The following is a 16,148-nucleotide window of genomic DNA, read 5'->3' as shown; positions in this document are numbered from 1 at the left end:
CCATTCACTCATTTTATGCCATCGAGGAACGAGAGCGAACCCCCGACTCCACGCTGACGCCCTCTCTTTCCGGGGCGCGTTTCATTCGACCTGCGGACGGTCAACATTGGTCGCGCTTTTCACGAAACCCAATTCGACTGTAGCAAACCGTCACAGAACTTCTCGTTTGCGCGCCTTGACCACTCGAGTCATCCTCCAAATCCTTCCGTCTCTTCCTCTCCGCCGGTCGGCGCCTCTCCTGCGAATCGAGCTGCCATGGCTCAGTCGGCCGATCACCTAGTCGACCAAATCGCCCAGCTCAATGCGGCCCGAAACCTCGTCCTCGGCGATGCCGCCTTCTATCCTCAGATCGTGAATGGTGTCCTTCCGATTATCGGTCCCCGCGCGCGCGTGGAGTTGCGGCGCTGGGGAGCTGAGTTCCTCGCCGAGACTTTCGCCAGCCCGGCGTTTAATTCGGGCCCCAAGAGACAGTTGGCGACCAGTGTGCTACCAACTCTGCGGGAGATATTGGAGCTGCCGGAACGGGATACCGCGACATTGAAATACATAGTCCAGACCGCCGCCAGTCTATATCCCCTGGTCTTTAGACATATGTAGGTGATCAGTACTTGTTCTCTGTTCTGTTCACCTGGGAGGAGGAGCCCTCGTAGATGCAAGTCGGACGACTGCAACGAAAGAGATGCTTATATCCGTTAATTTTTGCCCATAAGTGTTATGGCTACTAACATGGGAATCATGCAGTATCAACCACCCAGACGACGCCGCGGTCTGGGAGAATATGACGGCCATGAAGCAAGACATCTTGCGCCGATGGGATTCCTTTCCTTATCCGGTCAAAATATGCTGTATCAAATTTGTGCAGCGGGTCGTCCAAGTTCAGACCCATGGCCTAATCGCCGACCCTAGAGTATGTCTACAATTGCATGGATATCCCTTTAGGCTCATAGCAGTGCGCTATTGATGTTGACACTTCACCACAGCGTCCGGATCAAAACGAAACCTCTTTAGCCATCGTCCCTAGAAACCATGCCGTTCTCACACTTCCCAACCTGGAAGCAGAAGCCTCTGGCCTGCTGGATCGCCTTCTGTCTGTCTTCCAGGAGGAATCGAGGTATGTTTTCTGTTTTCTGTTTTCTATCATCCGAAACCCTGGAGTCGGCATTAACCCTTTATAGTGATCCCCTCCTAGTGAATGCGACACTGAACTCCCTCTCCGTCCTTATACGATCCAGACAGTCGGTTGGCAATAAGATAATCAACGCCGTCATGAACTTCATCCCTGCGAAGCAAGTGCGCGGTCCAATCACACCTACGATACGTGTTGCGGTCAAGTCGATGGAGAGGACCGCCAGGTCGCTGATGATCAATATAATGAAAAGGTCGGATTGCAAAAGCCCGGCCACGGGTAGAGAAACGAACGCTAACGGAGATGCAGAAATCCAAGCCATCCTCTTGCGGGGAAGATGCAGCAATACATCGACCGACTGATGCAGTCACGCATAGAAGCCGTTGATGACTCGTCGCGCAAACGTGGACTACCCTCTGAGCCTACCGACGGCCTCGATAGCGCCAAACGAGCTAGACTCGGTGCTGAAGCCCCTCGCTCGCTGTATATCCCTCCTATGCCCCCAGGCCGTATCACCTGGGCACAACTCTATACCCTCACCGAAGATCCGGCTGTGCAGAATTTTGATGTACGATCATCAATGCCTGCCGACTTTGTCGCCAGGATCTTACCCTCCATTATCTCTCGTGTAGATCAGTCCCTTTTACAGCAAGCTGTTGATGTATGTCAACCTATAACCCCCCAACCTAACATGTCTAATATACTCCAGGCTGTCCGCATGCGAAATCAGGTCGCCTTGCAACGTCATGCCGCTCGCACAATTACGGCCCCAGCCGAAGATGAAGATGATGATTATGAGCCCGAATACCAGCCGATGGACGTTTCCGAGCCGATGGCGGCTCCAGCTCACACCGCCGCTGCCGGACTGGCCGATGCCGAACCGGACCTAGTATCTCTGGGACCGTTCGTACTACCCCAACCCCCGCCTCTGAAAGAGGAGGAAGCCGCCGAGATTGGCCGGGGAGCAGTGAGCAGAGTGTTCGGCATGCTAGCAACCACTGAAGTGGCCCCTGCGTCTGCGAAAGGAAAAGTACAACAACATCTTGGTTTTGCCCGGTTGGCGGGCAGCACGTTCGACCGAGACGCTTGGGTGACTGTTCTCACTCGACTCGCGACCCGAGCCCCCGCCGGCCTGGAAGCGGACGGCAAGAAGGCTGCGGATGAAGCCTCCCGAAAACCAGCTATCGCAGATTCAATCCGAGAGACTCTGTACCGATACATCCTCGAGGACTTCCGTGGCCGGGTCAACGTGGGCATCATGTGGCTGAACGAAGAGTGGTATAACGATCGAGTGCAGATGACATTCGTCGCGACGCACCGCAGTGACGACGACGACGAAGAACCGTCTGTGCCTTTGCATTACGACCACTGGGCCCTGAAGCTCCTCGATGGATTCCTGCCGTATCTGGACTCGCGAGACATGAAGATCTTCATCCGCTTCCTTAGCGAAATCCCCGAAGTCACCATCCCCATCACAAAGCGTGTTGCTAGTCTTGCAAAGGACCCCGAGCGCGTGAACCTCTGCGTCCAGTCCTTGCTGTACGTATCTCCTCTAGCCCACCGACGTATGACGCTAACCCTGATCATCTAGGTATCTAATCATGTTCCGGCCTCCCGCGCGGGAAATATGTCTCAACGCGTTGGAGGACGTCTATCAGACATGTAAGCTCTTACAATCCCTACCAAAACCAAGAACAAGCAAAACTGACACACCCAGACGAGGAATCCCGTCCCTCGGCCGGCAAGATTCTCGCGCGCTGGCGTCCCAAGAAAACCGAAGACCAGCAACCTGCACTCGCCAACCGCGCCGGGCCACCGAACGGCGCTCCAGATGGAGCATCATCCGAGAACTCCAGCCCGAAACCAGAGGCCGCGGCGTCGACCGCCGCCGCTTCATAATCTTTCTATCATATTCCTGTCATTTCTTTTTACTCTTGACACATTAGCGAAGTACCATCATTTATCGACTGTGCAATGGAGAATATCGACATGTTGACACATTTCCCTGACTCTGATTTCTCATAGATGTTTGCTATTTCTGTCTGTATTGTATCTTAGCTCGGATTGTCTATTGTCGGGATTATCTGAAGGTGGGATTAGATGGGCACGAGTTCTTCTAATCTTCAACACTACGTGTATAAATGCGAACGAACCTTTCTGCATTATTCTCGCGTACTACTGGGGACAGGTACTCAGACTCCATGATCTCGATTGAACCAAATTCTACTCTAGTTCATTGTGGGTATACCTGGGAAACAAGGCTTAACATGACAACACCGCGGTCGGTATATCATCCGTTGTTCGTCCATAAAAAACAGTTAAAAGAAAAACGCCAATGTATCCGTCCAGTTCGCCCATATTCACACGTGACAAGATATAAGCCCCAACGCACAACCAAGACGGAGTACCTTCTCCCTGGAGAGGAAGTAACGAGGACTTGACGTCGTTCCAGTCAGGTCCAGTCATACAAGCCGATCCGTGGACATACATTACCAATCAAGAACACATGAGTATAGAACCATCGTATAAACAGCAGCAATACTCTACAACACCTGGTGAACCCTATACAAAACTTCCCGGCCGGAGAAACAGATCGGTATAAAACGGAAAATGCTGGGATATACGTAGAAAAAGCACCGTCGTCGTGTCTATCGAGCTGCCATTTGGTTGGACCCAGCCCCGCCGAGTAGCCCGCTCGACTGGTGATGAAGGGGATTTACAGGTTTCGAAGAAGACAGCGGTGGTGACGATTCCCGCTTCGCGGCGGACGTGTGGAAGAGACCCAGCCGGGCGGGAGGCGGAGAATAAGCATTGGCGGCGTTTCGGAGGCCCCCTTGCGGTGAGCGGTGGTCCAGCCCATGGTACGCAGCGGGATGGGGCTTCCGCATGTCGAGCGGCGAGGAGCTCAAGGATCGAAAACCTGACCTTCGGTCTGCGCCGTAGTCGGGGTTGGCGAATGGCCCTAAGTTTTGGGATGGTTGCTCCTGGTCGTAGGGGGTATTGTTCGCGGAAGAGTTCTCGGCGATGGTGGAGGCCGACCCATTCGGCGCGTTCACATCCACAACCCGTTTCTGAGCGGCAGGTGTTGTGTATGCTGGCGCTCGTGGATTCTCATAAACTTGACTGGGAGGTCGCTGCTGTTGCTGGTGGATCGGATGTTGTGGGTTTGCCCATGGCGTTTGTTCAAGGAAAGCCTCCTCCGCAGCGGTCCGATAGACACTCGAAGACATTGCGGGCATAGCGCCGCGGGGGAGCGCTGCTTGCGATTGGGAGGCCGGTGCTCGGGTCTCAACGGATATCTGTTGGCATGGTTGATCAGCTGGGGTTTCATTGATTAAACAAAGTAGAACGAACTCACGCCCATCTTCTCCAAGTCATCTTCGAGCTCGGACGGCCGTGCGGCGGATAGTGAAGGCGCAGCTGGAAAGCCCACGTATTTTGCCACGCCAGCCATGATGGACACCTCCTGGTTGTAAGCCGTCTGCTGTGCGATCTGTTGCGAGCGGCGCGTAGGAAAGGGAATATAATGTTGGGGACTCAGTTCGTCTGTCTTGAAGCGGTCATGCTGGATGGCGTAAAACTGTTTGCTGATGGAGCTCGAGTGTTTCTCGCGAATGTCGCGGACTCGTTGAAAGTATGTGCTATGGAGTTGCGCCCGTTCGGCTAGACTCTTGTTCATCAGAGCCTTGATCCGGTACTGGAACAGCGTGTGTTCGTAGTTGATCTTAGCGTCACGATGGCGCTTGATCACCTCGAGGTTCTGTAGGTATTCGGGGTGGGTGGGGTTGGGTCCGTTCAGCATTTCCAGTTCGCGATTGAGTTTGGAGATTCGCTCGTCGTAGATTCTATCCAACAAATTGTCAGTAAGTGTCCATCCAAACTGCATATGTAGGCCCACTCACTTGTCGCGGAGTGTCGCAAACTCTCTCTCAAGAACGGAGAGGGATTCCATGGCGGAGATCCGTTTCGCTGCTGTGCGAGTGTCAGATACATTTGAAGATGCAGCAACGGGTGAAAACATACATTCTTCCTCGAGCTTGGCGGCGGCTTCGGCGTCGTCGGCGTCGTCGCGTTCTGCAGTATCGTCGTCCCCAGCCTGATCATCGGGGCCGCCTTCTGCCCCGGTGTCTGCGGTGCCTTCCACGTCTTCATCGGCATCTCGAGGTTTTCGTACTTTTCGCTTGCTCTTCTTGCTCTTTTTGCCCTTCGCGGGCGGGGCAGGATGATCGGATTCAGGGACATCGTCAGCGGGTGTTTCCTCTTCATTAGCCTTGGAAGGTTCTTCTTCCATGGGCTCAGGCGTGAGAGTGATGTCTTCTGCCGGCGGGTCGCTCAGCTCACTCCGGAGGGAACCGCGCCGCTTCTGAGGGGGCCCATCTTCGTCGTCCATCTCTGTTCCTGCATCGTCGCCAGACCCTAACCGTTTCCTTTTCTTCCCCATACCCTCGGAAAGTGCGGAGTCGTCAAGGCCGGGGGTCTCGTCGGCGGCGTCGGTGGCTCGAGGGTTTTTGGATCGAGGTTTGCTAGGGGAATCGTCTCCCAGTTGTTCCTCATCGTCTTCCACGTCATCATAGGTGGTTGACTGGGCGAGTTTGCTTGGACTGGGGTTGACGCCAGTCGAACTCACGACAATGTTTGTTGCCCCGGGGCGGAAGCGGTTGGGGGAATCCTCAATGCGCTCCGTTTCCGCCTCCGAGTCATTTTCCGCCAGTTTCTCGGGTTTGGGGGACTCATAGTCGGAAGGCATATCATCGATTTCACTCAAGCTACTCGATCGGCCATCGTCGTCGATCAGAGAAGGATGGTCGAAGAGAAGATTTTGTGCGCCATTGGAGAGAGTTGAATCCACCCCGGTGGACGGACCAACCGAGGTGCCTTCTGTGCTCTCGGCCACCTCCATGGGCGATGTAGTGGAGTGTGTGGATTTGGAGGTGAAGGTGGACAAAAAAAGGGTTGAGCGGGTTAGCGGAAGGATAAGCTCGTGGGGAGGCAAGTCAGTGGTGCGGATGGCGAAGTCGGCAGAAGATCTAGTTTCGCGAGGAAATTTTATTAGCGGGTGAAATTTGAAGCCATTATGAGGAAGTGAAAAAAAATCATAAATTCAGGGAAGAGAAAAATAGCTCCCATCATCAAAGCGAGGAGAGTGAAGGCGACGAAGCGAGGTAGGAGTTGCAAGCAAAGGCGGTGCGGAGATTTGATCACACCCCAGACTCGCAGGCTATCGCTGTCGTTCCCGGCTGGAGTGCTGGTCGCGGCACCGAGAAGGGCCCGACATCGCGAAACCACGAGTGTAGAGTCGACATATAGGAAGAGATTGGGATAGATGCAGTAGGGAAGTCAAAAACGTACCATCCAACAATGCGCCGATTGCGAAATCCGCTGTGACCAGCGACCGAGCAGGACTGACTGTGTCAGCGGCCGCGGTAGGACCCGACAAGAGGAGGAAAAGCTCGTCGGACAGGATATATTATTTTATAGCGATTCCAAAACCCAGGCCAGCGCCGACAAGTTCTTTGTGGTAGAAGCGCGGTGGAGGACCTGACGAGGAGGGAGGGAGATGGAGATGGAAGCGGGCGACACGAGAGGAGAAGCGCGGGATGGGCGCATAGACGAGGTTGACGTCAAAGTAAAAGAAACAGCGCTGAGCGAGCGAATCGGAGGAATGATTGCATTCGGAGGAGGAAGTCGAGAGAAGTCGAGGGGAGACAGCGTTGGTCGAACGATGGGGGGAGGAGGAGAGTGAGGGAGCGAGAGAGGAGGAAGAGGAGAAGCAGAAGAGCAGATCACAGCGAGAGAGCGAGAGCGAGAGGGAGGGCGACGGAGAGCGTCACGCTGCGAGGCGCTTTTCTGCCGGTGTTATCCAGACTTTGGGATGTTCACCGCCTGGAACACCCATCAAGCACCTCCCACGAAGGTCTATACAGCTCACTCTGGAGACTTTCATAGTTAATATATAAAGGGTAAAATAGTCCTGACTGTGAGGACTTGCGACAATCAAAAGCAGTCTGGTATCTCTGCCATCACTGTCTCTTTTTTCGTTGGAGTTTTCTCTGACCGCCCGGGAAAACCCAACCGGGGCAAGGATGCCACGTGATGTGGCTATCAGCTCCGTAATTAAAAAAAAGATACAGAAGTAAAAATTTCCGCGTTGAGGGAGAGACAAACCCTCCACATTGTTGGCCTGAAACCCGGAATTCCTTTTTTCCTTTTCCTCTTTGCCACTGTATACCCTCCAGCGACTGGATTCCTACAATTAGTATTAGTCAAAATGGGCAAGAAATCCAAGTCGCAGTCGCAGTCACAGTCGGAGAATCCTCCGCAGACGGGCTCTTCGCTGCCTTTTCTGAGCGGGAAGACCTCGGTGGATCCCACATTGGCATCTTTATTCGAAAACAGTGTGCGTGTTGAATGTTCTCAATTTGTTCCGACCTCTCACTGACCAAGATCCCAGTCTGGCCCTGTCAAGGCTCCCTCCATTCCTGCTGTTATTCCCGCGCCGTCCAAGACGAAGCCCAGCGCCGAGGAAGAGGAAGACGTCGAAGATGAGGAACTCTCCGAAATCGAAGAGGAGCTGCCCGATGAAGACGAATCCATGCAGGACGCCGCGGAATCGCCCGTCGAGGCTCCTGAGAAGCCTGTCGAACAGACCGAGGGCGCTAGTCGGAAACGGAAGCGGACGACGACGACCGACGATCTGGAAGATTCCTACATGCGCCGTATAGCGAAGGAGGAACAGAAGGAGGAAAAGAAGCGTCGTGAGGAGAAGGCGAAGCGACAGAAAGTCGATGGCGAACAAAATGCGGAGCCCACCTCGGAACAGTCCGAAGAAGAGGACGATGAGAGCTCGGAGGAGGAGGTGACTGTCCCCAAGCACGAGACGGAAACAGGCGATACGGCAGCGAACGAGCTGGAGCGATCCAACCGCACGGTGTTCTTGGGCAACGTCTCTAGCGAGGCCATCAAATCCAAATCCGCGAAGAAGACTCTCCTGCGCCATCTGGCATCGGTTTTGTCTACACTGCCCGAGTCTACGGGACCGCACAAGGTGGAATCAATTCGGTTCCGTTCCACGGCCTTTGCAAGCGGCGGGAAGATCCCCAAGCGAGCTGCATTCGCCAAGCGGGAGCTCCTGGATGAGACTACTCCCAGCACCAACGCATATGCTGTCTACAGCACGATACAGGGGGCCCGGAAGGCTCTGTCCTTGAACGGAACGGTCGTCCTCGACCGGCATCTGCGCGTGGACAGCGTTGCGCACCCGGCCAAGATCGACAACAAACGATGCGTTTTCGTTGGGAACCTCGACTTTGTGGACCAAGAAGGCGAAATGGAGGGCGAGGAGAAAAAGAAGAAGAAGAGAGCCCCTGCGGATGTGGAAGAGGGCCTCTGGCGTACCTTCAATGCCCACACGGGTGGGTCTAAGAAGGGCGACGATGCAAAGAAAGGAAGCGTCGAGTCTGTCCGTGTTGTCCGAGATCGTGCGACTCGGGTCGGGAAAGGATTTGCCTATGTTCAGTTCTATGACGAGAATTGCGTGGAGGAGGCCCTATTGCTTAACGGAAAGAATTTTCCGCCCATGCTCCCACGGAAGATCCGCGTGTCACGGGCCAAGAAGGTGATGAAGAAGCGCGAGGACAGCGGTGCTCCGAACAAAACCCTTCGCGAAGCCGACAAGACGCTCCAGGGCCGTGCCGGCAAGCTGTTTGGTAGAGCCGGGGCAGCCAAGCTGAAGGCGGATGCGAAAAAGACCATTTCGCAGAACTCTCTGGTGTTTGAAGGCCATCGGGCCACAGAGGATGGGTCTCGCATCCGCGTGAAGACGAAGAGTCGCGGGTCCAAGGGCAAGCCAAAGAATCGCAGCAGTAAGCGAGCAGCAGCTTTCCGGGCTGCCGGAGGAAAGAAAGCGGACGGAGGAAAGTAGACCGGGGTTGATGTGAGAGGACTGCTCACTTTGTATGTATCTTAGGAAAGATCTGTCTGCACGGCGGCACATACTATTGCGTTACTATACCCGTCGTCTCCATCATCTTGAGTAGTCAACGTTTGTTGTATCTTTGTTGTAGACAGTCGGGTGCAATGACACCTGAGGCACCAACTGTGCTGGAAGCCTGTGACGTCATTGTAGAGGTCCCCTCTTGTAGTTCTTCCTGAAGGCGATCAGTTGGTCTTGTATTTGTTGATGTTGACCTGCATAGCAAGACTTGATGAGACATACCCGCAATCAGCGACGAAGTGACTCTTGGTGACATGAAACCAGCGTAACTTCACGAAGATTACCTACCATCACCGCCTACTTTATCCTGCGGGGTGCGGAGGAACGACCTCCTTGGCAGCAACACTCTTGCATCAGATGAGCGACGGAGAAACCGACGTGGAGTCAGGAAAAGAAGATATTCAGCAGAAGCATAACTCTTTACGGCTCATATTCGTCTAGCAAGTGGCGCAGCTAGACAAGGTCCTTGTTGGGGCTGGTTACATTGGTGCCTGTCCGTTCAATCTGACCGTCAGCCGTCTTCATAGCCACAGTACGGAGTACAGTGCTTGGCCTTGTCTGTTCAGACCTTACCGATCTATTTGATAGCAGGTACTAGGAGCTGGAGCTCAACAAACCTACCCATGTTCCCAGCGGTCTCTGCGGCATTCAACCGACTTGGGATTAGAAGGACCATGTCGCCTCCGAATGATGATTCACAACCAAACGAGGACAATCAGGAGACGACTGGTCCGCAGGAACCATACTACCCGGAAGTCTACGATGTTCTCAAGGTCCGCTTCATGCTGCGATGGAAGCTTGTTCCGGAAGGACTTCCCGTGGAGATCGTGGACATGATCATGGACGCGGCCGAGTACTGGGCCTCCGCCGAGGTACGAATGGACAGCCGACGGGTGATTCACCAAGATGGCGATGAAGTGCTCGTGCGAACATGGCCCTTATGCTATGACCCGGAGGTGAGTTTGCCATGCTCCCGTGACTCCCATGGATTGAAATTGACAACGTCCACGCTGGGGGATAGACGATAGGGACGCCTTCGCCCAAACTACTACCCCACCGCACCATCCATCCATGCCGCAAGATCGTCTTCTCGATCTCCTCCCACGACCAAGGCGGCGGGCGGCGCCCCCGTCCGTATGACGGGTCGAACACCTGGTTCGATACAGAAGTGGTCCATTCGGCCCATCTGCCCGACCACCCAGTCGAGACGCAGGGTGTCCCTCCCCGAGGGCCCGACGGCCTGCGTCTACGGTCTGGACATCCGCTGTTGAACCCGGGGCCGAACAAGTTACAATCCAACGGTGCCGACCCGACGGCGTCGCAGCAGCCGGACCGACATGTCGTCGTCTGGCATTACCTCGACAATATCCCGGCCGACTCGCCCGAGGCGGAGGATATCCAGCAGAGGCAGGGCCGAGGCCGAGCGACGTTGGACGGGAGTCAAGTCCGGTCGCTGGAACTTGGAGATTCGATCTCCGTCTGGGGGCGTGCGCGGTACATGGGATGGCTAAATATTGTGAAAGAGCTCACGGTGCGAGTGTTCTGGGCGATCTAGTTGAGAGGTAGTTATGTTGTTCCCAGTAGTTGTTGTTGACTGTACTTTGATCTTCATACATGGATGTACATGGCAGCTGAGGGGTAAGACAACCTCACCGGAACCACACTCCGGAGTATACCAACCTAGTAACTCACCTGGAGATTCCGTACTCCGTACGCCTACATGTATGTCCACCTACAAGCCTATAGCAGCCCAAAGAGATGAGGTGATCGAGATCTAGTGCCCAAACAGGTAATCTGCTGGAAACTTACTCCTTCGGGCATGTCACCATAACCTCATCTGGCAGCGAAATCACGCCATTGCGCCAAGCCCCACCAGTCAGCCCTCGACGGCCGTCGAATATAAGGACCGCGTTCTCCTCCACGACCGCATCGCGAGTCTTCTGCTCTGGTTCTGCGACAAGACCACGGGAGAAGACCGGTGATGCCTCCCTCCAACATGATGTCGAGCAACCCTCGCGAACCCGCGCAACTTCTGTCAGTCGCCGACTGAACCATCTCCATCCCCGAATCGGCGATTGAACACATGAACAAGTCCGAGGCCAACCGGCCAGGATCTACCCTTCAGAATGATGGTGGGGCATTTGCATTGATTGCGCAACGGCCAGCCTATGCTGCTTCGAGCGACGATGCACACACGGACGAATCGTGGTGGCTTCGGGGACCGTGAGGATATCACCGCCTGACCGCATCGGCGATGCAAATGACGCAGCGCGCACCTGGTCTCGCCCGAGAACTGTTTCCCATGTCTAGACTTTGCGCTCTGGCGCCTGTCATTCGCCCCATGCCTTCCCGTTTCGCATATCAAGGGGAGGAGGGGGCTGCCCCTCTCGGCCAGGCCAGCAGCATGCGCTCGAGTTGCGTGTTTCGCCGAAAGAGTCGCCGGCGACTCCCTGCGGCCAGTGTCGCATAAAGCCCACCGTCCTCCCGGCTACTTCGCCGATTTCTGCTAGAAACCGTCTGACTTGTCTGTCTACGTGCCCGGAGACATCTCATGTTCTGATATCCCGGGATTTTTCATCTGCATCCGATCTTGTGAACCTACATTCTACCACACATCTCCCGCCATGAGCCCACCCCAGAAATGCGCGGCGGTTGTCGTGGGAGCTGGTCCGGCCGGTCTGGCTGTCATGGGCAATCTGCTGGAGAAACAGCTCGGGGGTAAAATCGCCTGGGTTGACCCTTATTTTCAAGCGGGCCGAGTACATCGGAAATACCGTGAAGTACCCAGGTGGGTGTTCCGTCGGGCTGTCATAGTCGGGACGAACTCCTTCGACTGACTGCGGGTAGCAACACCAAAGTATCCTTCTTCCAGGCATATGCAACGGCCGTGCAGCCGTTCCGCTCTGTCATCAACAGCACCCGCATTCCCAGTCCGTTCTCGACGATGGCCAAGCTGGACCCCGAGAAGACCTGTCATCTGCACCACGCCGCCGACGTGGTCCGGGCCCTGACCGACGGCATCGTCAAGATGGACCAGGTTCTGGCGTGTCGGGGCGCGGTCACGGCCGCCAACCTGGCTGAAACGGTCCGTCTCTGGCGCTATAGTTCTCCCGTCCAGTGACTAATCTCGCATCTAGACCTTGCAATGGACGGTTCGAATCACACTCCAGGACCATCGCGAAATCGAGGTCCTCACACCCCGTCTGATCCTCTGCACGGGGGCTTCCCCGACAGAACTCCCCATCCCCACCCTGGACGACAACCACCACATCGAACGGCTGGACCTGGATGTAGTGCTGAAACCCAGCGATCTCGTCTCGTACTTGCCGCGGGACATGCCACAGACGATAGCCGTCGTGGGCGCATCCCACAGCGCCATCCTGGCGCTCCTGAACCTGGTCGAGCTGGCCCGCACCACGCACCCGCACCTCCGCATCAAGTGGTTCACGCGGCACGCGCTGCGGTACGCCGAGTACAAGGACGGGTGGATCCTGCGCGACAACACCGGCCTGAAAGGCCAGGCGGCGGATTTCGCGCGCCAGCAGCTGGAAGACGCGATGCTGCCGCACTCCGAGGCCGGCCGCTTCATCACCAAGATCGACTGCGGCAACGGCCAGGAGCCCGCCCAGTACCGCCGCCATCTGCCGTCGTGCTCGCACCTCGTCCAGGCCGTCGGCTTCACGCGCGACCCGCTCCCCGAGCTGTCGGTCAACGGGTGTGCTCTGGACCCGGTGTTTGATCCCGTTTCGGGAGGGTTCCATGACGGCCGTGGACGGGCGGTGTCGGGGCTGTATGGGGCGGGCATTGCGTTCCCGGAACGGGTGGTCGATCCGTATGGCAATGTGGAGAGTGCAGTTGGGTTCTTCAAGTTTATGAAGTTCATCAGGCGGGTGAGTCCGCAGTGGGTGGCGTTGCAGTGATGCTTTAGATACGGCCTCTGGAAGGTGACGTATTCTTATACTTTATCCTTAATTGATGATTATGACAATTGTGCTACAATCTGTAGGAGTCGTTGTCACGAGAAGTTAGGGTACTACTTGGTTAGCAGACCCCGACACTTGCTGTAGCTGCACACATACAAATAGTCGTATGCATGAAGTCCAAGATATGGATCTTTATCATATCGGTTATCAGATACTGAACGCCGATGATTACCCGAATCACATCCCGACTCCACCTGATAACAGCTCAAGCAACACATCGAGTATGGAGCATATGGAGCATATGGAGCACAATGGAGATCAACATACTCCGTACATACCACCCTTCAATCAAGAATCGAACCAGCATTCCTGACCACCAAACGACGCGTTTGAGAAGTACTCCGTACAAAGTAAACCCCTCCAACCACCAACTAAGGTACCTTAACTACCTTATGTACATAACTACTAGTATGTACCTAACTAACTAACTAACTAAACAGACACCGAACCAACACCTACGGAGTACAGAATAATGAAGCGCAATTTCCCAGCCCCACCCAGCTGATAACCGCGTTGATCGCGACGGATCGCTTCCTCCTAAAATTAGGATAATCCTCGGCGGCGCGAAGGGCCTGAGTCCCGGCCAATCTGCGAGCTCCTCGAGGCCGGTCGCACAAGTCGCACAGGGAGGAATTCAGGAGAGAGAGACAGGGTGTTTGGCCTGCGTTTGATTGTGTGGGAGATTTTCTCCGTGCGTTCATTCCGCCAGAACGCGGTGGATTAATTTCCCACCTGCATGCTGGGCGGACCCGTCAACGGTGCTGATTGGGGGGCGAGGTACTTGGTACCTGATCGGCTGACGGCCGGTATGCATACCGTAAGTACCGGTACCTGTACAGTACCTGCTTACTGGGGGCTGTGCCGCCCCTATCCTATCTCCGCGTCGGGATTTACAGTCAAGTCCCCCGGCGAATGCTGCGAACGTGCAAATTCATTAGAATACATACATATCTACATCGAATCCCATCGTACACGCGGGCATCCCACCCAGTCATCCAAGAAAATAAGCAGTAAAAAAAAAGAAATCAAGTAATTAGGGGCCAGGCTGACCCCGAAAATTCCTTTCGCTCTTCAAGACAAACATTACATACCCCGGGGGTATCAGTCACGTCCGGGAGACAACGCAAGGGGGCAAATGCTCAACGAAAGTAGCCGAAGAAAAAAGAAAAAGAAAATAAACAATATGTACTAAACAGCAGACAGCACTGCACGTCCAGCACGAGACCCCCCTTGTCCGGAAGGGACCCCCTACAGAAGGGCAAAAGCACCAAGCATGGCGACCATCAGACCGCCCGAGACCTGGTTGGCCATGCCGGCGTTGGTGTTGGGCACGGTGGTCCCGGAGGCGGTGCTGGAGGTGCTCGAGGCGTTGGAGTCCGTGGTGGTGGAGGCGGCGGTCTTGCTGGCGGCGGACGAGCTGTCCGTGGAGGTGGCGGCGCTGGAGCTGCCGCTCGTGGTGGTCGCCATGGTGGTGTGCGAGTGAGACTTGGAGCTCGCGGTGCTGGTGGTGCTGCTCTCAGTGGAGGTGGACGCCTCGGTGGAGGTAGAAGCCTCGGTGGACGAGGTGGTGGCCGCAGAGGTGGTGGTGGTGGCCGCGCTGTGGGTGGCCACGGCGGTAGCACCAGCCACGGTGAAGCGCGGGAGGTAGTTCACCTCGCTGGTGTCGCTGTCATCGATGATCTCGATGGTGTAGTCCGGCTGGGCGGCCAGGTTGGCCGGGGGAGTCCAGGTGTAGTGGCCGGAGTTTGCGATGCCCTCTGTGCGCGGTTAGCAACTGACCAGGGACAAAGGAATCAGTCGACATACGGGCAATGACGGAGCCGGAATCGGCGGTCAGGACGGAACCCCACTGCAGACGCAGGGTCACGGAGCCCTCGGTGGTAGGCTGCCAGGTGAGAGTGGTAGGCTTGCCGGCCGTGAAGGTGTAACCCTCGGTGGGAATGTTGAAGGGGTTGGCGTTGTCGGCAGCAGCGGCGAGCGCGGCGAAGGCGCTGAGGGAGAGATAGAAGAAGCGCATGGTGATAGGGATAGTAAAGCAAACGAGGGATGGAATAATGGACAGAAGGAGTGGACGGAGAGTTGGAGAGTCAACTCAACCAAGGGTGAGGAGTTTTTAAGGGAGAGGGAGGGTGAAGGCGAAGGGGCAAAAGAATGACCAGAGATGGGAAGACGAAGCGAGAGGGGGAGAAAAGAGAGAGAAGAGGGAAAAGAGGGAAAAGACGGGGTTTATGTATATGCGGTGTAATGTTGATGTTGGGCTAGTCTGTTCGTCTACTAGTGCGAGCCAATGGGCTCGTCTGTCCAACTGGTATGTATGGAGTATAGAGTAAAGTATTTATTATTGTTTCCATTTCTTATTTTATAATTATTGATCTCAATTGATTCATCTCTTCTCTTCCCTTTCCTCATTCTCTTCTCTTTCTCCTCACGATAATAATAGATTCAGTCCCATGGAACCCAGACACCGTCCCTGGGTACTGCCTAGAGATACACCAAGCTACCGTCGTTACTAGCGCATACCGTTCATCTCCGCGATCCCCGTCGGCTGTAAATTCCTTGCCTGTCATGCGCAGAATTCTCCTGCGTCGAGGCATGCGGAGAATTTCTCCATCTTGCATCTATGGCATCCATAGACAAGGTGCATATAAGTGCCTGGTACCTACCTCCATACATGTACACGAATGGATGAATCAATAGAACACAACAATCCCTCGAACACTCAATGGGATCCACTGATTGCAATTAAACTTGAAGCTTACCGAGATCGAGCCTTGGCAAACTGGGTTATCCTCCACCAATATCATCCTACTTACCTTCCTATATACTCCGTAGTCCTGCATCATCTTCTCATAACGTCTACTTACACTCATCTGCTCTTCAACGCACCAGATACACAGGTAGGTATAACCCTCCCTCTCCGCACTACCCCATGTCCTAGGTACTCCCCTACTCGTATATCCCCACTGATCGACACGAAACACCGACTCCCTCACCATCCCCCGACTCATGCAACCCTCCATCCAACGGTCAAGCTTATTTCAACTCA

At 55.0% G+C, this 16,148-nt stretch overlaps 6 protein-coding genes across 6 annotated transcripts; 4 read left to right on the top strand and 2 right to left on the bottom strand.

The window, feature by feature from the left end:
* Positions 1-255: 255 nt before the first annotated feature.
* ATEG_00055 (RNA-processing protein PTA1) lies at positions 256-3,025 on the top strand (the record flags this gene model as incomplete). The annotated part of the gene is made up of 7 exons (XM_001210141.1): positions 256-593; positions 742-907; positions 981-1,111; positions 1,436-1,787; positions 1,836-2,665; positions 2,718-2,788; positions 2,844-3,025. 7 exons carry the CDS (start codon positions 256-258, stop codon positions 3,023-3,025), a joined length of 2,070 nt encoding a protein of 689 aa, XP_001210141.1.
* A 749-nt stretch (positions 3,026-3,774) lies between these two features.
* ATEG_00054 (uncharacterized protein) lies at positions 3,775-6,026 on the bottom strand (the record flags this gene model as incomplete). The annotated part of the gene is made up of 3 exons (XM_001210140.1): positions 3,775-4,425; positions 4,485-4,971; positions 5,029-6,026. 3 exons carry the CDS (start codon positions 6,024-6,026, stop codon positions 3,775-3,777), a joined length of 2,136 nt encoding a protein of 711 aa, XP_001210140.1.
* Positions 6,027-7,394: 1,368 nt separating this feature from the next.
* nop12 (rRNA-processing protein NOP12) lies at positions 7,395-9,047 on the top strand (the record flags this gene model as incomplete). The annotated part of the gene is made up of 2 exons (XM_001210139.1): positions 7,395-7,523; positions 7,578-9,047. The coding sequence occupies 2 exons, from the start codon at positions 7,395-7,397 to the stop codon at positions 9,045-9,047; spliced, it is 1,599 nt and encodes a 532-aa protein (XP_001210139.1).
* Positions 9,048-9,793: 746 nt separating this feature from the next.
* Positions 9,794-10,674, top strand: ATEG_00052 (uncharacterized protein; the record flags this gene model as incomplete). The annotated part of the gene is made up of 2 exons (XM_001210138.1): positions 9,794-10,075; positions 10,141-10,674. 2 exons carry the CDS (start codon positions 9,794-9,796, stop codon positions 10,672-10,674), a joined length of 816 nt encoding a protein of 271 aa, XP_001210138.1.
* Positions 10,675-11,743: 1,069 nt separating this feature from the next.
* ATEG_00051 (uncharacterized protein) lies at positions 11,744-13,039 on the top strand (the record flags this gene model as incomplete). The annotated part of the gene is made up of 3 exons (XM_001210137.1): positions 11,744-11,907; positions 11,967-12,204; positions 12,257-13,039. The coding sequence occupies 3 exons, from the start codon at positions 11,744-11,746 to the stop codon at positions 13,037-13,039; spliced, it is 1,185 nt and encodes a 394-aa protein (XP_001210137.1).
* A 1,311-nt stretch (positions 13,040-14,350) lies between these two features.
* Positions 14,351-15,119, bottom strand: ATEG_00050 (GPI anchored serine-threonine rich family protein; the record flags this gene model as incomplete). Its single annotated transcript, XM_001210136.1, has 2 exons — positions 14,351-14,859; positions 14,909-15,119. The coding sequence occupies 2 exons, from the start codon at positions 15,117-15,119 to the stop codon at positions 14,351-14,353; spliced, it is 720 nt and encodes a 239-aa protein (XP_001210136.1).
* Positions 15,120-16,148: the final 1,029 nt, after the last annotated feature.

This window comes from Aspergillus terreus, genomic scaffold, assembly GCF_000149615.1.
Source record: "Aspergillus terreus NIH2624 scaffold_1 genomic scaffold, whole genome shotgun sequence".
Classification (NCBI taxonomy): domain Eukaryota; kingdom Fungi; phylum Ascomycota; class Eurotiomycetes; order Eurotiales; family Aspergillaceae; genus Aspergillus; species Aspergillus terreus.
The sequence above is the reverse complement of the archived record's forward strand: the minus strand, read 5'-3'. Positions and strand labels throughout refer to the sequence as shown.